Here is a 23,861-nt window from a genome sequence, read left to right on the forward strand (position 1 = left end):
CTGTTGGACAGCCCCTAGAGTAATCTTGGTCTGTATTTGTAAGACATGGATCTCCTGAAGCTTCTGTACTCATTCACTGTCATAAATAGCTGTATTCTGTATATTTTAAATTGCCTGGGCAAAAATCTAGGCATTCCACTCCTGAATTAGTAGACTGGGATGCTGTTACGTTGTCAGTTGTAGTAGAACTGCTCTTCTTAGTAACTTTGCTCCAAATCTACTTAGTAGACAACAGTTACTGTAGATAAGCAATTTAGATAAAACATGTTTTTGCTCCATTACTTAACCATACCAAAGCTTTGTTGTTATATCAGTACAGATTATTTAACTAGACGCTGTCTAGACTGAGTTACATGTGCCTGATCACAAGTACTAAAAAAGCTCGATGGCTTTTTGCGGTCTGGTTTTGGTTGACTGTATATTGGTTGTAGAATAAAGAAACTGAACAAGAAGCTGTGCCTGAGTCAAAGAACTAGGCAGCAAAATCTGACTAGCTTATATTTCTTGTCGTGGCCAGATAAAGTGCAAAGCATTAAACCTGCCAAGAGCAAACTCGCACGTTAGTTAGCTACAGTATTTAAATAAAACCCTGTGATGTATCGTGTGACTTCTAGAACTTCTGAAGCAGGGAGTTTAAGTGAAGTCAGGTGATTGCTGTCTTGTACCTCAGATAAGATCAATATAACTCATGTAGCTTTTTTCAGTGCTTACTATTCTAGCTTACTCTCTGCATGACACTTAGGCAGGAGATTCCCATACATGAGCAAATAGCTGTCTTCTCTTACTCAAGATACTAAGTGCTTGTTACTCTTTCCTGGAATAATCAGTTATCTGTTGTTTGGCAGGATTGATGAGAAAAACTGTGTTTACTACATCACTTGGGACACACGTGCAGCTTGTGCTATGAAGCCACAGGAGGTGGAGGTAGTGAATGGAACAGTTATTAATCCTACAACTGGGAAAAACTTTTCTCTAGGGGATGTTTATTACAAGTAAGTTAAAGACCAAAACCAAAATAATAAAATAAAAATATAGTTCTGTAGAACTCTACTGCAAGAAGAGAGCTTGGTATGCATGTTCCAATTTGCTTTAACAATTCCTAGCTGTTAAGCGGGAATTTGCTGACAGCCTTGTAACAATGGCTGACTTAAAGGTCTGGTTGCTACTGCAGCTTACAGCTGGGCTTAAAACTTTGAGCATGTCCTGGGGTATTCAAGACTAATCTAAAGTCTGCACATACACTATCGTGATGTTAGAATGCTTTATTGTGGGTTATTGCTCTTTTCCATAATGTGTAGACACTGGATCATTATCAGAGATCCTGATTTTTATCTACAGTACTCCTTGACTCTTTTCAAAGCACCTTTCTTCCTGCTCAGCAGATCCATATGCAAGCAAGAACCCATGCTTTAGTAACCTTAGAAGCAAAGGAGTACAGCTCTGGAGGAATGTTCGAGCATGACTGAACTCTGGACAGGCAGGGAAAGACCAGCAGTTACACTGTTTGTACTAACATTGCACATGATTCTGCTCCAGAAACTCTTATAAATAACTATATTTAACATCAATTCTAGTGTTATGGAAGGAAACCTGTCTATAGTAGTGTTATGGGAAGAATAAACTCTGCCTGCAGGGCACAATTCAGTAGTGTGCATTGAAGAGCGCAGGACTGGTGTAACTGAGCAAGTGCATTTTGAATAGACCTGCTGCGCATGCATGTTTCTCTGTGCTTATAACGTTATCAGGTAAAATCAAACAGGCCTGAATGAGGGAGTAGTGGAGGTCAGGATGAAATGAGAAACTTGGTGTAATGTGGGATTAAAGTCAAGTCACGTTTGATCAAGCTCAGTCTTCAAGCAGGTGGCTAGAACAAATAACAGTCTCAGAGCATTTTTACTCTTGCCAGCAGCAAGGAGGGATATGATTCTAAGTGGTAGTTGTGTAGCACTTGGGTAGATCTAGTTGCCCTCCTGGCGAAAGCTTGTTAATTCATGAAAGCTAAGCCAGGCTATTTATCATAGCTACAGAACACTCAATATGGATTTTATGGTCAGTATGCTAGCTTGCGTGAGAGCTGCTGAATCGTACTTCCGTATTCAGTTTGTCTTACTCCTTTAGGGGTGTTTTAGTGCTCGTGCACCCATTGAGGACAGTATAACTAGAAGAGTTTGGTTTTGGTGCATTCTTAGAAGGCTTTATGCTAAATATAATACTTGGTTGTAATACTCAAGGAGGAAGCTTCTGTCCTGTGTCTCTTCTGGCTGATGAGTCTATCACTCCAACTTGATCCAACTTGATCTGGAATCTGCTTGAGGTAACAGGTACTGCTGTTGCCAGTCTTAAGTCTTGGAAACTACCTAAGTCTGAGTTTAGACTTAGCGTAGACCTGCCCTCTGTCTCCTCAGGTTGTACACAGCTTCTGGTGACATACGGACAAATGGAGATAAATATGTATATGAAATTCAGCTTTCTGGTATAACAAACTCAAGTTTTCCAGAGTGCTCTGAAGCTAACATCTGTCAGGTTAAAACTAATGAGCGTCGCTTTCGGAGAATTGGATTTGCCAAAAAAGCTAAATATTATGTTGAGGGTAAGTACTTGCTCACTAGCTGTAATTGCTTGATCTTCCATTTGAGTCGTTCCATTAAAAAACAGTTTTTGTTTCATGACATCTATGCTAAACCATTTCTGTAAAGTTGTCCGGAGTCTCTCTTCCAAGTCTTAAACTAAAAGAGGGTAAATTTAAATTGGATATTTGGGAGAAATTCTTTGTCATGAGGGTGGTGAGGCACTGGAACAGGTTGCCTGGAGAAGCTGTGGATACCCCATTCCTGGAGGTGTTCAAGGCTGGGTTGGGTGCTGCTTTGAGCAACCTGTTCTAGTGGGAGATGTTGCCGCCCGTGGCAGGGGTGTTGGAACTAGATGTTCTTTAAGGTTCCTTCCAACCATTGTATGATTTTTATAAGTTAGGCTGCTTCTTTCTATTATGTGGGCCCAGTTGTGAATGTGGCCTTAGCAGTGGATTTTGGGCTTGACACTTGTTGAAAGATTTCAGTAAAAATAATGTAAGACGAGACTAGGTTTCCTGTTTTCCTCTGTGCTTGTGCTGTTCCACCTAGCTGCTTTTCCCTGTAAAGAGTTTAACCCACTGTTCCACAGCAACTGGGTGGAATGAGCTATATGAAAGTATAAGCTCACCTGCAGGTGCTGCAAAATGTAAGCTTTTACTGCAGAACAAATACATGTGATAACGTAGATGCAAACACACAACTTTTTAGGGTATAGTTCTCTTGGCTGTTTTCAAGGAAGTGCTAAATAAGGTTTTCTTCTTCTTATAGATGATGACTTGGATGTCATATTTTCGTCAGACTCCAGATGTGGTAAAGATAAATCAAAGTTTGTCTCCTCAACAATTTTCTTCCACTGCAGTTCACATGTAAAGGAAGGCATCCCTGAATTTCTCCATGAAACAGCAGATTGTCAGTACTTATTTACCTGGTACACATCTGCTGTGTGTCCACTAATGTGAGTAGTTAACCGTTTTCTTAAAGTAACTCTTCTCAGCTAAAGGCTTTTTGTCTTTACTTGACAGAGTAATGGGGTGGGAGGTTGGGGACAAGCTTAAAAAAGTAGACTTAAGAGTAAATGGAATTAGTGTCCATGTGTGTAATGTTTGGTGCATGGCAAGCATTTATTTAGCAGTCAAACTGATCTGGATCTAAAAGCTTCCTGTTTGCAGTGGAAATAATGGAGAGATATGGTAAGATTTAATACCATTCTTCCTGTTAAGTAAAACTTACTGTAGCTGAGAACATGCTGTTTCACGTTACTGAGAGGAGTAATAAGTATTTGGATTTTTGTCTTCCTTGCCTTACTGCCTGGAAAAAATTAAAAACCAGAGCAAAAACTGGCTTATGTCTGTCTGCCCACTTCTTCAGGCTAGAGTGGAAAAATCATTATAGGTCATAGAAATAATGAGGTATTTCTGCAGTGATTTGATCTCTTTATTCTACAGAATTGAACTCTTTATTTTACAGAAAGGAGTAATGAGGTGACAGGCAGTGGTTTAAAAGCAAAATGATGCATCTCAGTGCTTACCTGCATTCTTGACGCTGTGGGCAGCCTTGCTGCAAAGAATGAAATAATTCTAGGACTGTAATTTTCTAGGTGCTAGCTTAAAAGCACAGGGAAACTGTTCATTCTGGTTTAAGCAGGGGATTATCTGTTAGTCTGTGTAGTGCCACTGTCAGATGGAAGGCAAATAATTGCTGTAGCTTCTACAGCTTGCTCAGGTGCAGGTTTAACTATTCGAGTGGATAGCTGCTGCTGTCTAAGATCTGGTGTCTAATCACACACTTTAGTAATTGCACACTTTAGTCTTGACTGTTATCTCAGTTTTATGCACTGCTTAAAAGCACACCAGGATGTAGGCACAGTATCTTTGTTTTTTCAGTGACTTATTTAGAATAAAACTCCCTAAATTCTGTTCTTTATAAATTCTGACAGGCTGGTATAGTATTTTTAATTTAAATCTGTTCCCAATCTAGTTTGATGCAATTTGTCAGTAGATCTTAGTCTTCCTTTTCTTTCCAATTTGTTATTAGATCAACCAGTGTTCCAGGAAGCCGTGAGGGCCAATCTGATCAGGAAGCCCAAGTACATAAAGGTCTTTCAAGGAGAAGTCAGGCAGTTGGTGCTGTGCTGAGTGTCCTTCTGGTTGTTCTCACTGCATGCCTGATAATCTTACTGTTCTACAAAAAAGAAAGAAGGTAAGAGATGATTGGGAGGCTTCGAAAAATTTCGGTAGGACAATTTGGCTTCCTCAGTGAAGGGGAAGTGGTGAACTTCAGAGACTGAAGTTCTGTTTTCCAGCTGGCAGCATCAAGTGTCAAGCAACAGTTTTCCAAACTCTGTTATTGTTCGAAGGTCCACGTAAAGAGGGATGGACTGCACAACTGATTTGGGCTAGTCTCTGTTGTGAACAACTACTAACTGAGGATAAACCCATGTGACAATATTGTTAGTATTTGTCCTTTTCCTTTCATGGTGCCAAGCTGGAACCATAGCAAAGAACAAACCCAAGTCATGCTGCTTCTCTGCTTTCCAGACAAGGTTGCTTTTTTCCCTTAAGACTAAAACGCCTCTGGTCTGTATTCACCTTGAAGCTGTGGTAAAGGGGGAAGATGTAATATTCAGTCCATGATGCTGTAGTAATTAGAAAGGTTTAGGGTCAAATGTTGCTACATGACAGCTTACAACTTGCTTGGTAAAATGCTTTGATAGAAATCCACTGAAATGTGAGGGCTATTGAGGGGAATATAGTCTTCCTAATGCAGTGTTCTTCCTTTTCTTTAGGGAGACTGTAGTAAACAAGATAACAAACTGCTGCAGAAGAACATCAGGTGTTTCCTACAAATACACAAAGGTAATACAGTAGCAAAACCAAAGGTTCTGTTTCTTGTCAAACTTTATTGTGAAGCTCTTCTAATGGGTAGATAAAAACCTTTAATTTCCAGTTCCTTCAGTGAATGGAAACAAATGCATGTGGCTTCAGGAAAGCTATGTAGCTAATTGTCTACATTTATATTGTAAGATGGGAACCTTTCCCATTTTAGAACAGAGTTGAGGAAATGAACAGTCCATAGATAGCCAAATAACAAATCTACCAGAAGAGAGTACACCTCAGACACAGTAAAGCAATAGTAATACTGCAAGAGTGTGCTGTTAACTATCTCAGTCTAAATTAAACCCAAGGATGTGTGGAGTAGGTCTGACAACTGGGGAGATCAGTGTATGTGGAAGAGTCTGGAGTGCTATAGAAACCTCTTGTGTTTTTTTCTTGTAGATAAACAGTGAAGAAGAAGCTAATGAGAATGAAACAGAGTGGCTTATGGAGGAAATTGCAGCACCAAATCAAAGAACAGCAAAAGGAGTGCAGGAGAACGGTCACGTTACTACCAAGTCTGTTACATCTGAAGCCTTTACATCTCTCCATGTGGATGACTTGGACAGTGAGGACGAAGTGTTAACCATTCCAGATGTAAAGATTCAGACAGGAAGAGGACTAGACAAAAGCAAGCACCCACAAAAGAAGCCACAGAGCCTTGGCAATGATGACAAAGCTTACTTGCTGAATGGGGGAAGGGAAAGGAAAACAAAAGCCAAGTCAGGTCAACAGCAGGCACAGAACTCTACAAATACAGCATCATTTCATGATGATAGTGATGAGGACTTGTTGAATGTTTAATTCCTCTTGTGCCTAATAAAATATATATAGAGAGATTATATATAAAATGGGACAACACTTCCAACCAAATATGAGGACTTCAGCCTGAAAGATTTTTCTGAATTTTGCCTTTAACAAGAAACCATTGAAAAGGGAAGAAGAGAAAGATGTCTTGGTTGTTTACAATGATCTGTTCAGTAATGACTGGATTTCTAGCATCCAGTTAGCTGAGTTATGTTGACTCTCTCTAGCCAGGACAACTTTTTTAAGCCTCAGCATAGACGTTAAATGCTTGCTTAAAAAGGAACCTTTCAAAGGACAAGATTAAAGCTGAATTAAGCCCCTGGCTCTTGAGATTCAAGTTATCTGACTACTAGCATTTTAACTCCTTGTATTTATTGATCCTCACTACTCAGGTTTGCTTATAGCAACGTGTTCTTCCTGCCGGCAGGGTATTATTCTATGGGTTTGCCCTTCTATGGGTTCATCCATTGTAAGACAAGGAAAAATATAACTTTTCTGTGTTAGGATGATTTGATGTAAATTTTAGAACTGGTCTAATTTATCCTGTAAATTTGAATATCCATTCTAATTTAAACAGATCATTGGTTCAAAGGTATTGACTGAAAGGTACAATTCTGTTTAGCTTTAGCCTGGAATGGTTGTTGTTCTTTGCATGATATTTTCTTGGTACTGGTCATATGACTGACTTCATCAGTATTTGCCAGAGCAGCTGACAAGCATCCAAAGATTTTTTTTCCTAGATCATGGCTGGACTAGACTGACTACACAGAACAAGATTTTTCAAGGTCAGAGGCAGAATTCTTAGAATACAGCTTGCACTGCCCAGTTTATCATCACCCAAAAAAGCCCAACAACTGGAGGATCCCTGGTCTGCATGATACCTCTCTGGCATTCATTACAAGAAAAGAATTGGGCTAGTCTTTTCTGATAGTGCAAGAGCTAGATCTTAGGCTGGGGTCCTGGCCGTGGTCATTGATTTGCAGTGTTGCTGGCAATTAATGGAAGTCAAATTTGCTCTAGCAGTTTTGCCTTTTCCAGGTGTTTAACATGGGCAATGATAAGGTTTCAAAGAATTTTACAAATACATGTGTTGGTCTGAATTTTTTTGAAACTCTTCATTGTTCATTTTGGCTGGCTTATTCAGTTTCAGCAATGGTTTCTTTTTATAAAAACTCCATTTTGAATCAAAATAGTGTAATATGAAGTATTCAGCAATTTCAATAAAAGATATGACGTGGGTATTCCAAATCCCCACATCTCAAGTCTGGAATAAGTCTGGAATCTTTCTTATGCTGGGCTAATACTGGTCGTCAGCTTGGTGATATCCTTTTCTGTTGTTTGTCATAGCTAATAATCACATCACTCAAAATTTTTGATCATAAAGATCAGAATATATATATATATATATATATATAGGTACTCCCCAGTACCGTTTTTCTCAGACTCGAAATTATTTTTCTTCTTGCATTGTTCCCAGTGAAGTCTCAAAACAGTTTGGCTAAAGCTGCATCTCATCATTGTTAAAACAAAAGCAGCCTTTTTCATAGTTGGCATTAGTATACTCTGGGGGAATAAGGCTTCCCAAAGTGTATTTTTTTTAACGCTGCCAATTACCATTGGTAGAGTTCCCTGAATGGGTATTGACTAATATTGCTTCCCTTCCCCAAGTCTTTAAGGCTTGCATTTTACAGTTGTTTGGTCTGTGAACTGCTGCATGAAATGACTCGGTATATGACAACTAAATGGTTTTCCTGTTTACTGTGCATAATAAAACCTATGTAGAACAAGTAATGCTTGATAAGCATCCCCAGGTAGTTATCAATGACATTTTCTAATAACGCGTAGCTGACAGCAATAACTGTTTAGTCTTGAGGCTGTTGCCCACTTTTTATCTAAGCATTTATCTATCTAAGCATCACCAGTGACAGGACCCGCGGGAATGGTGTTAAGCTGTGGCAGGGGAAGCTGAGGCTGGACATCAGGAAGAGGTTCTTCACCGAGAGGGTTGTCGCATGCTGGAACAGGCTCCCCAGTGAAGTAGTCACTGCACCAAGCCTGTCTGAATTTAAGAAGCAATTGGACTGTGCACTTAGTCACATGGTCTAAACTTTTGGGCAGACCTGTGCAGTGCCAGGAGTTGGACTTGAGGATCCTTGTGGGTCCTTTCCAACTCGGGATATTCTATGGTTCTATGATTTGTAAGTAAACTAAATCATGTTTGTTGCTGTATGCATGACTAGGTTCCCTGAGCTATTTTTCCAGCAAAATATGCTTTTCATACATAAAGAGGGAAGTGTACTCCTTTGGTCCTGCCATTTTCATAACATACAAGTCTAAGGCAGTAATGACTGGGTTAGATGCTGAGCTCTGCTGGTCGACAGCATGACTCCCTAAGGGGAGCATCTCCCCTGCTGGCGCACTGCTCTGTGTTGCTGTCTCTCTGCTTATGTGTCAAGTGCTATCTGACTCCTGACTGCACTGTGAAGGAAGAGAGATCAGAAGGGGGGAAAAATACCAGTCTGGATCTATTTTTTTCATGTGGAACAAGTGCACATCACTACCAACTGTTCAAACAGAGCTGCTAGGAAAGAAGCAGTGTGAGACTTTCTGGGCTGTCTCTTTTAAGGAAGGGTCTAATAGCTTTCAACTACACCCACTTTCTAGGCAGGCTTCAATTTGTTTCCTTGGCCTCACTGACTGCCCCTGTGAGCATGACGACCTCCTGCTGTGAGCACAGTGGGTGCTGCACACTTGTCCCAACTCTGGCTCCACACTGAAGCACTGCAGCTGGGGAGGTGAAAGTCCACTGTGGGCTGGTGGTGGCCGCGGGGTGCTGGGCTTGGGGTAGTGCTGCTTTAGGTCACTGCAGGAGCGGAGGTCTTGTTCCTTGCTTCAGTGGTTCTGCCTAGCAAGAGGAGGTGTGCAGGGAGTGCTGGGCCACAGAGCTGTCCTCACAGCTGCCTAGGCCATAATTTTTCTGGTGGTCTGTGGGTGGCTTCTGTGGGCTTGCTGGGCTGGGGAGGAACTGGTTCTCTTTCTACCCCTCTGCCAGAACAGCTGCCTAAGCTTGTTTTTTTGCAGTATTAGGAGGAAACATTCAATGAAGACTGAAACAACTAGTAATGGCTAATTTAAAACTAAAAAAAAAGCACAACAAAAAACACAACAAATCAACACAATGTAACAGAGTATTGTATTTATTTAGCTGTTTTGGGGGAGAAAAACATGCTCTGATTAGGGGTTAAATGCAAATTCTGCATGGGTGAATTAAGGTCTGATTTCAAATGAAACCTTAAAAAATAAAGCTTGCAACATGTCGTTTAATAATTTATGGAGTTAGTCTTGACTTTTGGTCAAATGTTTTCGTTACTTAAATAGCTTTGCTGCCAACTAAATATCAGTGCTGCAGAGAGGACAGATGAAGTTTTGAGGTGGTTTTGATGCCAAAATGCCAACATTTGATGATATTTTGGAGCAGGTTGGTGAATTTAACAGGTTCCAAAAGCAAACCTTTTTCGTCCTGTGTTTGCTTTCTGCTACCTTCACTCCCATTTACGTGGGTGTCGTCTTCTTCGGGTTCACCCCCGAGCACCGCTGCTTCAGCCCCGGCGTGGCGGAGCTGAGCCGGCGCTGCGGCTGGAGCCTGGCGGAGCAGCTGAACCACACCGTGCCCGAGTGGGGCGGCCACGGGGCCACTTTCGGCAGCCGCTGCAGGAGGTACGACGTGGACTGGAACGTGACGGGCCTCAGCTGCACCGACCCCCTGGGCAGCCTCGCGGGCAACCGGAGCTCCGTCCCCCTCAGCCCCTGCCGGGACGGGTGGCTCTACGACTACCCAGGGACCTCGCTTGTCACCGAGGTAAAAACCTATGTCCATCTTACCTTGTGTTATTAAGGATGCTATTACGGTGTGGGAGATGGTTGATGTAGTTTATGTCGTATTAAATTGCGATTACCTGTAAGAGGGGATCGTCACTATCTGTGAACTTATTCTGAATGCTTTGCAAATAGTCTTCGCTCTGTCCTTGCTGCGAAGTGTTGCCTTGGTCTGCTCGGGAGGTTTATATCTTCAGCTGTGGAGCAAATAAATCCCTAGGTAAAGTCCAGTCTGGAATGAAACTCCCATTGCATGAGAAGTCCTATTGGTGGAAGTGTGTAAACAGTGTGTTAGAAATCAAGAACCTGTAACACTCCAAACAAAACCGGCTGTCTGGGCTGGTGCCCTTCAGAAACCACACATGCTTTCTGCGATATCCGCACAGATTTGAAGGTTTTGACTTCCTTCGTTTAAAACAAACAAATCTTAGTTTGTTTCAAATATGATTAAATGATTGACTGTGGGTGGGGAAAAGGAACTGCCTCCCACAAGTAAACAGTTTAATTCTGGAATAAACCACAGAAAAGCTAATGGCTGTTTTGTGTTCTCAGAACAAATGTGAAAATGGTATTTAAGCTGTTTAGAGTGCTTTAGGTTTTTAGGCGCTTTAACCTATTAAAAAATAAAAATAAAAATCTGGGATGGCGAACTTGATTTCATCTTAGGGAAAAAAAATGACTTCTGCTACCTCTAAATTTGTTGGAACTTTCTAACAAATGTAAGAGCAGGTAAATTATATGCTCTAGTAAATGCCGTATTTGTAGCCCTTAACAGAGGGTGTAATGTAAGGATATTTCTTTCCACAAAGTATGGACTGCACGACATTAAGGTGTGGAGATAAGCAACCAAATCTTTTCAGATGGATTCTGTTGTGGAAAGTCCTGGTCAGCCTCCAAAGCAGCACCTCAACATCTTCACAGCAAAAGGCTTGAGCAAAGTCTCTGCTCCAGATGGCCTCTGTCATCTTTTGAGACTGTCCGACACCGAAGAACTTGCAGCCTGACTGGATTTGTACAGTCGTGCTCAGTGAAAGTTGTCTTCCTTTTTCTTCTGAAGGTGGTGCAGGGCCAGGCCCTTGGGTCACTTCCTTCACAGGATAACTGGCAGATGTTGCACGCCTCTGGGTTCATTTTGGCAATGTATCTTGTTTCTGTCTGAGTTTCCTTTAAGGCTATCAGGCCGTGTTCTCCCTTGCCTGGCAGCTAAGCAAGGAAGAAGATAGCACAGAGCAAAGCATGTTACTTTGCTCAAAGGAAAAAAATAAAATAAAATACCCCCCCCAATGGAAGAATATCCTCACAGGCACCCTCACAGAGTATCAGGACGAAGTATATATTGATTGAAAATGCATTGGTTAAATAGAACCCAGCTACCGGTAGGCTGGGAAGGTTAGATGGTGAATATTTATGGCTAACCGTGTGGTAACGCTTGTCCCTGGATGCAGAATGCCTGATCTCTAGACAAGTTAGGCTGTAGGGGGGTTTATGTGAGCAAAAGGCCAGAGCATAACGAGAATGCCGTGGCCTTGGGGACGGATGTGGTGTACATCATCCCATGTTCCTCTGGAGCAGTGCTGCTGGTGCTCCATGGGAAGTGGGACAAGGCAGGCTTCTGCAAGCACCTACAATACTTTTTGTGAAGCCTTCCCCCTTAGTGCTCACCCAGGGGCTGCTATGCCACATAAGGGTATGAGGCAAATGGAACTGCTTGTAAGTGTTAACCATCAGCCCCTAAAAATCTGTTTAAAATGCCCAGGGTGATCAACAAGTCCATGCTGATTTGATTAACTTGATATTTGATCAACTTGGCAATAACTTGGTTACATTCTTTTTCAGTATTGAGAGATGAACCATGACTAGGGAAATACCAGGGAATTGCCCAAGGGCTTGATCTTGTTTTCAGTGTTGAAACTTAAGTCAGTAGGGTTCCTGGGTGCTGATGAAATCAGCATCAATCCAGAAACAAGTTTAAATCTTTAAATGAAGCAAAGGAGACTTGTGAATGTGAGCAACCTCATGATTTCACTGTCTTGCTTCTAACTGTAGTTGTTCTTTCAGTTTAACCTGGTGTGCGAGGACTCCTGGAAGTTAGACCTCTTTCAGTCGTCTGTGAACGCTGGGTTTTTTATTGGCTCCGTAAACATTGGCTACATAGCAGACAGGTATGTGTGGGACAGCAGCAAAACCCTCTGGCCTCCCTTATCAGGGTTCAGCAGCTAACCTTAGGTAAAGGCAGAAAAAGGTTGTGCAACTGGTATCACCTGTTGTTGTTCTCTTCTCAAAGTAAGGTCGACCACTGGGTGTTCACTCACGTTATCAGAAGCGAGTACTCTGTCTTAGGTGAACAAATCGTCCCAGGTAGTTTGCACAGATCTCTCCTGCTCTGTGAGTCCTGCAGAGTTTGCAAGCTCTTCTAGGATGGTGCCCCCAGACCTCCCTGCTGTGCCATATGGGAGTCCTGGGCATGTTAACAGAAGCCAGGAGATGCTGATTTGGAGCTATCACTTCATCTGTCATGCTCAGTGTGGCTACAGCTTGGAAACATCATGCTTCCATTTGAGAGACTTTGATATAGTAGACACAGAGATCGCCAGATGGGTACAGCTGGTTTGGAAATCCCTGGATTCTGGCATCTTTAACAGCCCCTTCAGAACCAGCAGAGTTGTCCTTGTCCAGGCAGCTGGGGTTAAGAAGCAAACGGTAATATTTGAAAATCCTTTTTTTTCTCCCTTGTTCCCCTCCTGCCTGGAGACTCTTAGTAGAGGAGGATGTGTGTGTCTCCAGCTGTGAAATGCAGCCCACTCACAGCAAGGTCTGTACACTCAATTTTTGGGATCAAGTTCCTGGCATATAAATCTGCTACCCTGGTGCATACAAATCAGAATCGTAAATCTGTGCATATTTTTCACCCTATTGTATATAACAGACCAATAAACTGTTCTGAAATTCAGAGAAAACACCCACAATCCAAACATCTGTGAATATGGGACTATTGCTGCTCTCATTTGGGAAATTTTTCTTCCTCTGAGAAGCCTGAAAGCTTTTGTGGAATTGCAGAACAATTGGCACAGTAATTTTTCAGGGAATCAAAAAGCAAATAAGTGAGTAATGGCCTAAAAATAAAAGTTGGTATGTGCCTAGCCCTTGTATAGCAAAGTGTTTGATCTTTTTTTTTCAAAAATGCACAAAGCTTGTATTTTATGTCTGTTCTCATGACTAGTATTTTGCTGTATATGTAATATCTTCCAATCCAGGTTTGGCCGTAAATTTTGCCTCTTAACTTCAATTCTTGCAAACGTGGTCTGTGGCATCCTCCTGGTCTTTGTGCCCTCCTACCTGTGGATAGTGATTTTCCGCTTCTTGCAAGGGCTGGTCAGCAAGGGCTGCTGGACTGCGGGCTACATCCTAGGTGAGTTTGGACCTTCTCCAGGAGCTAGATGGACTGCAAAAGATAAAGGGGAAAAAAAAAAAAGAAAAAAAAAAGAAAAGCCTTTTTAAAAAACACCTGTCATGGCTTTTTGAAATCGTATATGCAAGCTGACATCACAGGTGTGATTTCACTTTGTCTTCTCGCTATTCCTTAAAACAGTGTTGCTTCTCCCATATGACAGTAGTCTTCAAAGACCAAGCGAGTGGTGGTACATGAAGGCTGTCACCTCCAGGTAGAGTTTTCCCCGTGGGTCAGCTCCCTGTTGCAGATCAGACCCTGCTTCCTGTGAGTGCTGGCTAGGGAAGAAGTTGGCCCCAGAGCTGCCAGCAGCCACCACTCTGCAGCCCAGTCGCCCACAGGGTGAGGACAGAAGAGGACATTGAAGAAGTAGGCAGGAGGGTAGGGAGGTCTGGAGGCGTTGTTATGACACGAAGAACATTAAAGGACAAACAGGCTTTACAGCCTAAAAATAACTGAAGAACAGCATGTACTTGCTGAGGAAAAGATAAGCTGTTTGGATATCTATGCACTTGGTTGAGTGAAGCCGAACCAGGGGATTTCAAAGCAATGGTCAGAGCCAAGCTGTGCTGGTGTTCCTCCCAGCATAGAATCACAGAATCATTAGGGTTGGAAGACACCTTCAGGATCATCTGGTCCAACCATTGCCCTACTACCAATGTCACCCAATGCATGGTGGAGCTGCCTGGAGCTTCTCTGTTGTGGAGTTCAGGCTCATGTCAAAATAAAACTACAAAACAAAAATACATAAAATCACACCAAGCAATCACTGAAGCCAGCAGATTAAATATTGTAAAAGCTGGCCAGTTGAGACTTATCTGGATTATTATGGCTAGTGACTTTACCGGCTATCTCCAAGTGATTCAGTTAACTGTAGCTAAAGTGTAAATGTCAACACCCAAAACATCTGTGAATTCTTTTAGCAGAGACATTGTGCTAATGCAGTTATCTGGATGTTTGAAATAATAACATCTAGCCCACAGGCTGGACCATCCTCTGCCAAGATGTGGTTGTTTCTTCCCGTGTGTTCTAGATACTCACCTGGCATCTTAAATACTTTCCTGGCACAAATAAAACCTTCATCACCTCTGGGGAAATTCACGCCATTTTAGAGCGTAAAATCCCTTTCAGGATGACTTTGTGCCCCATCTTGATATTTTCCCCCTCAATTACATCTTGTTGCTTCTGGTTTCTCCTTGAAATTCTCTCATGAGAAAAGGCATGTTGAATCAACTCCAAAGCCCATTTGAACTTGTCTCCCCTCCCTAAAGGAGGTTGATTCTGAGTGCCCAGAGAAGGGTACAAGGGCAGAGCAGCCTCCTTGTCATGCTCTCCTGGGATATTTGATATTTGTCTACCCTGCAGCTGCTTATGGCTCAGTTTTACAGAGCCTGAGGAATTGTTCTTATCTCTGCTCATCATTTGGCCAAGCACAATTAGCTAATCTATCATCCCCAAACCAAGGGCTTCCTTGAGTTGCTGAATAACTGCTTTGTTCTTTCTCTAATTTGTTTGCTTTCTTGAAATGACATGACTGGATGCAAAAATGAGTATGTTTATGCCTGTCTGCTGGAATAACTACTCTTAGCTCTGCATTAGCAAGACTCAACCTACCTGGTGATGTGTGGTTGCAAAGCACAGAAGGGCGATGAAGCCATCCTGATGGGGAAGATCTATGCCATCCTGTGCACAAACATTTGTGTGCTTGGAGGCTGAAAAGGTGCACTTGGGAAACAAAACATTCTGCTTCATTATTGGGTTTGGAGGCTTTTGCAACAAAATCCCTCTGTGCATTTTGAGGACTGTGTGAGTTATTCAGAGATTTCCATGTCAGAGGACAATACTTGGATGCCTCAGGTCAGTGTGAGAGTAGGAGCAGTGTTTTCTGGTAGACTGGCAGCAAAGTAAACCTTCCTCTGGAAGCACTTGGGGGGTATTTTTGTCCTGAGGTTTCAAGCCAGGAAGCCCAGGATTACCAAGAGGCCTTCTTCAGGGTGTCTTCAGGGTCTTGGAGAAGCTTTTGTTGTCTGTGGACACTGCTGAGCAAGCCACCCCTGCTCTGCGTGGTGGCAGAGCTGTCAGTCCCTGTCTGTTTTCAGTGACCGAAGTTGTCGGGCCGCAGTACAGGAGGACGGTGGGGATTCTCTATCAGACGGCCTTCTCTGTTGGGCTCCTGGTGTTTGATGCCATTGCTTATGCGATCCCTCACTGGCGGTGGCTGCAGCTCACGGTCACCCTGCCCAGCTGCTTCTTCCTGCTCTTCCACTGGTAAGCCTGCTTTCCGTGCACCTCTGCTCGCGACCCAAAAAGCAGTTTCTCTCAGCTCCCAGGAACTGGTATCGAGTGAGATTTGGCACTGCTTTTTGGATGTGTGTGTCTCCTAATGCAAAGAGGAGGCACACGGCAACAAGGGGTGGGAAATAGGACCCCTCAGCAACTGGCGCTTTGTTGCATCTTACCCTGTGTGCTACACTTGGTTTCTGTTTAAAAAGAAAGGGCAACGTGAAATGCACTGGAGGAGAATGGTCTGGTATGATAAACTTTCCGTAAAGGAAAGGAAATGCCTTGACAATTAAGTAGATCCTATACTGAAAATATGGTAATAAAGATCCTATACTGAAAGAGGTTGTTGAATGCCTACATATTTGTAACATGTTATTTACTTTTTTTTAAGATAAAACAGTTATTGTGGTCCAACCGAAGGAAGGAACATGGGTCCATCTTTATTGTGGATCTCTCCTAACTTTTGAGTAATATTTCTCAGTTTTTGAGTATTTTGGTTATAGGTTGTCTGGGTTGAGTTATTAGGCTTAGTAGGAAAAGACTTGTTGCTTTCCTATTCCTGTTTTTTTTTTTTTTGAGTGTGTTGTGAATTGCCCTGCCCCAATTTCTCTTTAGTAACCACATCTCTGATCAAAGACACTGTGACAACTGCTCCTCTTCCTATTTCAATAGTGGGATATACTGTTTTTCCTGGCTGGGAGGAAACCAACTCTTTCTAATCAACCAAAATATTTTCCCCACAGTCTCCATTTGTGGGAATGCTATGGGTACTTATGTTTTGGTGTAATAGCATCCACTCACTCACATTGTAGGTTCCTCCCGGAGTCTCCCAGGTGGCTGATATCTCAAGGAAAAAATGACGAAGCTAAGAAAATTGTCAGCAATATAGCTAAAAAAAATCGGAAAAAGATGCCTTCCTATTTTGAGGTAAGCTCAGGGACTGCTTATGCATGTAAGCAAGCACCATGATGGTCCCTTCCATCTGTTCCTTCCAGTAGAAGTTCATTGTACTTTGAATATCGGAAAACCTGGCCCTGCAGAGAGGGAGGTGGTAAGTTCTATTACACTAATGGTGGAAGTGAGATGGCACAACTGTCTTAACACTGATTAAGCAGAGTTTTTCTGTGGAAATAAGATGGAAAATGTTTGAAAGCATGGACCCATATAAAACCTTGGGGGAAGGTTGAGGGAACCCTGCCCAGACACGGCCTGCTGCATGGGAAGAGGGGACCAGCACACCCTCCTGGGACTGTTGTCTGCTGTGAATGGTTGTAGTGTCAGGACATGTCCCAGGCACTTTCCTAGGAGAGCAGGGAACATTCAACTCCTATGAACGCCGTGCTGGCTCTTCCGTAGGATATTAAATTTGAAGATGATGATGAGGGCGGAAAGCACAGTCCTTCGCTAATTGACCTTGTCAGGACACCACAGATGAGAAAAAACACATTCATTTTAATGTACAACTGGTAAGAAGATAACGTTGGTGAGTTGTTTTTGAAGCTCTGGTTGTGAATGCTCCAGCAGAACCCAGGCTGCATTCTTTCTGACTGACTAACAAAGCTGGGATGCTCTCCTCTGCCTAGGTTCACAAGCTCCGTCCTCTACCAGGGGCTCATCATGCACATGGGACTAGCTGGTGGGAACATCTACCTGGATTTCCTCTATTCTGCTCTCGTTGAGTTCCCAGCTGCCTTCATCATCATCGTCACCATTGACCGTGTTGGGCGGCGTTACCCCTGGGCTGCAGCAAACGTGGTGGCTGGGGCTGCCTGCCTTGTCACAGCACTGATCCCAGCAGGTAAGTCACCTGGGTGAAGCCACGTGGTGGCTTCCCATCCCAGCATCGCCTCCTGGGGATAGCACCTGCCTCTCACTCCCCCTCCATGTGTTCCAGCCCTGAAAGGCTGCAAAAAGTATGTCCACCACAGGGTGCTGCCTCCTCACTTTTAGTGGTGCTCCCCACTCTGCAGAAGTGAAATTAGACAGTTTTGTAGCACTGCTAATAATAAATCTCAAAGCACCTGGGTCCCCTCTGCTGCTTTCAAAGCTTTCCTGTGCCACAGCTCATGCAGTGCTGACTTTCCATTTCCCGATTTACACAAGTGAAAGGAGGCCCCTTAAAAACATTGTGATATGGGATCAGAGGTCCAGCTAAAATAGCACTGGTGTGTCAAGTGAATCCTAAATCACTCGGATAAGTTAAATGCATTGAATGAATTTTCTCTGCAGACATACATTGGCTAAAATTGATTGCTGCTTGCCTTGGGAGAATGGGAATCACAATGGCTTTTGAAATGGTTTGCTTTGTAAACACTGAACTATATCCAACATACATCAGGTAGGTGCATCCTTCTCCCAGTGGGCCATTTGGCCAGGAAGTGTTGAAGACAACGCGTATTTTGTGTTATGCTAAATGAAGTAATCCTCAAATGCTTCAGAACTGCACAGGTAGTGCTGATCATAAAGCAGGTGGGAGTACAAGTAAGGTACTTTAAAAGGTAAGTTGATGAAGAAAAAAAATGTGCTTCAAGGCAGGTGGAAACTCGTGTGGATAAAATAAAGGTAAAAGTGGGGACAACCAAGTTGGATGGGGGATCTGAAGTCCCATGTAGTGCTTAGATTTGTATCTCATTTTAATTAAAATAACATTGAAAGGGATCTGTCCAGAGTGGCTGTTGCTATCGAGAATGTACATTCACCCAAGCCCTTGACCTGAGGACTGGAATTTTCCTTACTTGTAAGTGGGCTGCAGGGTGCATAGCTCAGATGTAGATATATCAACTGCAGGTAACTAAAGCTTAGATGCTAATTCTTCAAAGTTCCCTTCTTACCTGTGACCATAGACCACTGCACGCAGGGAAGATGTCTGTACTGAACAGATGATTTTTACACGTCCTTTTTTCACTGGAAACTGATTATATGAAGTTACACAACATATGAAAATCTTATTTCTCTATCCGTAGTCAACATAATGGAAGATAATTTTTGAGATTTTATTAATGGCGTGTAACAAACAGAAGCATCATTTGGTACCCCTTGTACTAAGTCTCCCAAGAGATACTGAAGCAATGATTTTCTTTTTACTGTACCTGGAGACTCTCCTCGGATAATTTGGGCCTGATTCTCTTTTATGTTTAACCTTGGGAATTTGCTCACACCTGTGTGAAAATGCAGGTATATTCTCCTGTTTCTATTTGCTATGCTTTTTATTCTTCAGATGTTTAGGCCTAAACAACTTTTGGATGTGCCCACCAATAGAAAACTAGATACTTTAGATACTAAAAACTACTTTGCAAAGTATCTTGATGCTTAGTGGTTTGCAGAGCTGCATGCTCTGTGCAAAGGCAGTCGTGATCTGTCCTTTTCCACCTGCAGTACTTGCTAACCTGATCCCTTTGCTGTCGAACCAGGAATCTTGGGGTGATGGTCTGCTCTGCCTTGTGCGATGTTGGTGGAATCGTCGTCCCATTTATTGTCTACAGACTGGTGGAAATCTGGCACGAGCTGCCTCTGGTGGTCTTCAGTAAGTGCTGCCTTACCTCCTTGCTACCTGCTCATGGGGGGCAGCAGTGGGGTCCAGCTTGCAGAGGGAGGGAAAAGCAGCTGAGGCATTTTGCTCCAAGTTCAGCAGAAACACCTTCCCCATCCATATGTGCTGTAACCTTCAGTTGGTAACAGTCTGGAACTTGTCTGTGCATTCGTGTCTCCTTTGCTCTTATTATTGTTCCTTGCATTTTAAGAGAACCTGGAGGTGAATACAGATTTGACAGATGGTGAAAAGCTGAGAAATGTTCTAATGTTTTAATGAGACTAAATGGGGTTTTGTTTTGATGGGTTCAAATCTGACAAATTACTGCTCTTCTGTGAGGTGTATTTTCTCAGTCCTGGAGCCAAAAACTAGAACTTCCCATAATTCATTTTTTAATGGGGAGCAAACATGGCTGCTATGCTGCAGCTTTTCCATCAGTCTGTTAACTGTCTGTTCTCCATCTATTCGGAAAGAGATTGGTAAATAAATGCAAGATGAATGTTTGCAGACTAGTGGCCTGAACTTTCAGGTAGAGGTCTGCAACACTTCTCTGAATCTTTGATCAGCATGCTATTTATAGAAAAATGTCTTGAATGGCAGTATGCAGTTTTTAACTGTCAGCACGTTTAGGAGGGTGCCTAGTAGGTTCAAAATAGAGACACCGAATGTGCAAAGTGGGTAAATGAAATTAGCAGTGGAGAAATTAAACACATCGAGCAGGAGCTGATGTGTATATATTTTCTAAATCTAGTTATGTAAATAGCATCAATTTTCTGGCTTACGCTCAGACTAAAAAGGGTTCTTCCCTTTTTACAGCTGTCTGTCCAGTTTTCAGTGCCCTAGGTCAGTGCATAACTCACAACTGAACCTGGTTCATTACCATGTCTGCTTGGCTGCCAGGTCCTCCGGAGATGGCATGCTGGTCTTGTATATCAAGCCTTGACGAGTACATCTTCTCTAAAGAACAAAATAAAATGCTGTTTATTAGTCCTTTGTGCCAGGCAGTGGAAAGTGAGGTGAATGCTGGAAATTAGTATATGCTAACAAGCTCTTTGTGCATCTTTGATTTGAAGCTGTTGTTGGTTTAATTGCGGGTGGATTGGTGTTGCTTCTGCCTGAAACTAAAGGAAGAGTTTTGCCTGAGACCGTTGAAGATGTTGAAAATTTTCACAGGTGAGTTATGGTGGTGAACTCTTGGCAGCTTTCACTTGAAATTGTACAAGATCCCCAGCTAGAGCCCCTCGGGGAAGCACAGGGGTTACTTGGTTGCCTCCTATGCTTCCACGAAGTTCCTTGCTAATTCCCAGACTAAGACTAGACTGATTTTGGACTCTTTTACCACTCTTCCCCACATCTGAAGAATAACTGCTTGTCTTCTCTGGGGAAGAGGCAGAGCAAATGAGGAATTTGAAGTCAGGTGCTTGCTGAAAGCATTAATTCCTGGTTAGCTGCTTATATCTTGCTGTTCTTGCAGGCAAAGTGCTCCAAAGGACAAAAAGATCTATCTCCACGTCCAGACATCAGAAGTAGCACGTGACTGAAGATGGTGCAACCTTCTGGGCAGTCTGCTTTAGGGCACTGGCATGGAAAAGCAAATTGGAATGAATACCCTTTTGTCTTGCCTCCTTTCCTTTTCTTCATAGAATCACAGAACAACACAGGCTGTGTTCTCGAAGTGATCTTGAAAGATCATCGGGTCCCACCTTTCATGACAGAAGGGAGCCTAGATGAGATTATCTAGCACCCTGTTCAAGAGCAGCTTGAAAGCCTCCAGTGCTGGGGTAGCTCACTCATCCCTCCTCTTTTTTTGGACTGTCTATCCTTTGCTTACATTGTTTTCTGATCAGGTTGTCCCTAAGACTGCATAACTGCTTTACTCTCTGTATGCTACACTACTAATGTTTTAGGGCTGGAAAATGTTCACACAAGATGTGTGGACTTAAACATGGGAGCAGATCTTAATTTGAGGATGGAGGGTTCCTAAAAGATCTTTGTAAGTCCCCCATGAAATCTGACTTTGTTTTGCCTTATACAGGGACAGCATAAGAGGTGATGGTAACATAACTCTGTCGTGGAACTGAGGTGACTACAAATCTCACTTAATCTTGTTACAACAAGCAACAACTTTGCACAGACCTTTTTTGTTATCCCATATGTGTTATGGTGTTCATGCACACCCACATGACTGTACAGCTGCCCTGACTGGGGATTTTAATGGCTATCCCCAAGCTTACAAGGATGGGCATGGGCATGAAGAGGGTGCATGGAAGAAAGGCTATTGCCCTTGTGAAGAAGTAGGAGTCTTTTCTCATCACTCAGTGTAGCCACTACGTTTTCTTGTCTTGTTAATATCTCCATAGGCTCTATACTTTTTGGTATGATTCTGTTTTCTTAAATCTTCATGTCATTATAAATGTGTGCACGCAGACATGTGGAACTTTATTAATAATATTCTGTTGAGTCCAGCTGGGGGTGTGGGGTGGGGAACAATACAGCTGTCAGGGAGACCAGGGCCTGACAGTGTCTTGCTCCACCTAATTTATTAGGGTTGGCCTGTGCCAGCACAGAGCTGTATCTCTGTTTGGAGTGAGTGGGGCTCAGGCCTAGGGCAGGGCTTCTGAGCTGGGATTTGGCCAGTGATCCTGTGCCACGGGGAGCATTAGGGGCAAAGTTAGATCTGCTAGGGCCTGTCCAGCATCTCTCACGATTTGCAGTTGCCCCAGAATTGGGGTCTGCCTGTTTCTGTGCCTCCTGTTCCTCTCTGCTGTCAGTGGCAGTAGGGCAGTAGTGTATCCCCTGCCCATCTTTCCTGTTCATGTTCTGCCTTTTCTTTTCCATACCACTGAGCAACCCTAACAGTCTTGTGGTTGCAGAGGAGAAGGGGCATGAAGTACTGTGGCTCCCCTTTGCTGTTCGTCTTGCTGGTCCCTAGCACTGTTGGGAAAAACTGGAGGCCAGTGAGGATGTTGCACGTGTTGCACAAGATATTTCTGTCACTTCATGATCAGGGAGAGGGGAGAGGGCCCCCAGCTGAGCAAAGTGTTCCTGGGCTCCCACAGGCAGTGTGCAGTTGCCCTGGGATTGCTTCCCGGCCCAAGCAGCAGTTAATGTTCAGCCTTGCTGTGAGGCCTCGAAGGCAGGGCAGCATGTTGCCCAGCTAAGCAGGGCCCCCAGATGACTTTAGCCTGAGCTGTTGCAAAACTAATGTTTGCTTTGGGATCAGTGAGGAACAATCTGGTCCTGAGACTGGCAAGAGGGCCCGTGGGGATGCAATTGTGTGTGTCCCGTGGAGCTGCTCCCCTGCTGTCATTTTGTGATGACTTAGCTCTTTGCTGGAAGAAAGCTGGCAGAACATCTGTTTTTATTATTGTACGTCACTTTGAAACCCGATGAAAACTTCGTGCAGAAAGAAAAAGGGGGGTCGGGCGGAATGAGGGGGGTAGGGGAGGAAGAGTCAAGAAGTCAAGTAAAACAAATACTGGGATGAATAAATGGAGACTTCCACAAGCTGAGTCTCAAAACCCTGACATATCGCAGAGGTGTGTGTCTCCATAAGCACTGCCCTGCTGCAGCAGGAGCTGCGGAGGTGGCAGGTGCTGCCACGCCTTCGCTTCTGTAGCCACCTGCGAGTTATAATGGCACTTTGCTCTTGGTGGCATCATTGATAAAGCAGTGTTGTGCCAGCTCCTGTTCCCCGTAGCAGCAGCTGGGCCCAGCTCTGTGCCACGGCTGTACCTGGAGCCCAGGAACCACTGAAACACTGCAGCGCAAGGAGACTGTGCCTGGGAAGAACATAATGTCTCCATTTTCAGGCTACTTGTGAGCCTACAGTAGCCGAGTTTTGGAAAGAATTGCTGTTTAATTCATAACTGTTGGATAAAAAGTTTCTGGTATTCTCCCTGGCATTGTCTGAGAGACAGCGTGACTGCGGATGTGGTCTAGGGCAGCAGTCCCTAAGTACTCCTCTTGTCCTCTGCTGTTGCTTTCAGCACCAGCATCCAAACATCCCAGTGCTGGCATAGCTGCAATTTGGAGACTTCACTGCTAATTTTATCCTTTTGAACATCGCCACAGCCTGTCAGAGACTCATCAAGGGTTATTGTCTGGAAGCTATGATCTTAATGTGGTTGTTTTGTCAAGGTGGTCTTGTGTGCATCCCGTGATTTTCTGCCAATTCATGGGTCACTGAAAAGCTTATGTCATTTCCAGCTCCTGTTATAGTGTGATCAAAGCTGTAAGTGTGCTAGATTGTGCTTGAGCTTGCTCCAGTCCAATCCCTACTGTATACACTTGTCACATTTCATTCAGTGTATTAGTAAAAAAAAAAAAAAAAAAAAAAAAAAAATCAGGCCTCTTCCCAGAACTGGGGCTGGTTAGGAGACAAACCCAACTCCACAGAATATATGCAAGCTGCTGAACATGACGTGAACCACATTGCTAGGGGATCCTAAGGACTACAGAGAGCACCTTCAACT

At 43.3% G+C, this 23,861-nt stretch overlaps 2 protein-coding genes across 4 annotated transcripts in view; both read left to right on the forward strand.

The window, feature by feature from the left end:
- IGF2R (insulin like growth factor 2 receptor) overlaps positions 1 to 7,512 on the forward strand; it is a 56,583-nt gene extending 49,071 nt beyond the window's left edge. For all 3 annotated transcript variants that reach the window (XM_040551289.1, XM_040551287.1, XM_040551288.1), the window contains 6 exons: positions 846 to 992; positions 2,406 to 2,590; positions 3,339 to 3,525; positions 4,605 to 4,769; positions 5,356 to 5,425; positions 5,846 to 7,512. In XM_040551289.1, coding sequence (XP_040407223.1) covers positions 846 to 992; positions 2,406 to 2,590; positions 3,339 to 3,525; positions 4,605 to 4,769; positions 5,356 to 5,425; positions 5,846 to 6,247 — 1,156 coding nt within the window. In that variant the 3' untranslated portion in view covers positions 6,248 to 7,512. The remainder of the gene's footprint in view (positions 1 to 845; positions 993 to 2,405; positions 2,591 to 3,338; positions 3,526 to 4,604; positions 4,770 to 5,355; positions 5,426 to 5,845) is intronic.
- A 2,186-nt stretch (positions 7,513 to 9,698) lies between these two features.
- On the forward strand, positions 9,699 to 23,714 carry LOC121067146 (solute carrier family 22 member 2-like). Its single transcript, XM_040551290.1, has 11 exons — positions 9,699 to 10,109; positions 12,185 to 12,288; positions 13,381 to 13,535; positions 15,674 to 15,842; positions 16,670 to 16,784; positions 17,214 to 17,323; positions 17,441 to 17,655; positions 18,087 to 18,195; positions 19,268 to 19,380; positions 20,460 to 20,559; positions 20,861 to 23,714. Exons 1-11 carry the CDS (start codon positions 9,699 to 9,701, stop codon positions 20,925 to 20,927), a joined length of 1,668 nt encoding a protein of 555 aa, XP_040407224.1. The 3' UTR covers positions 20,928 to 23,714.
- Positions 23,715 to 23,861: the final 147 nt, after the last annotated feature.

Source organism: Cygnus olor, chromosome 3 (genome assembly GCF_009769625.2).
Source record: "Cygnus olor isolate bCygOlo1 chromosome 3, bCygOlo1.pri.v2, whole genome shotgun sequence".
Classification (NCBI taxonomy): Eukaryota; Metazoa; Chordata; class Aves; order Anseriformes; family Anatidae; genus Cygnus; species Cygnus olor.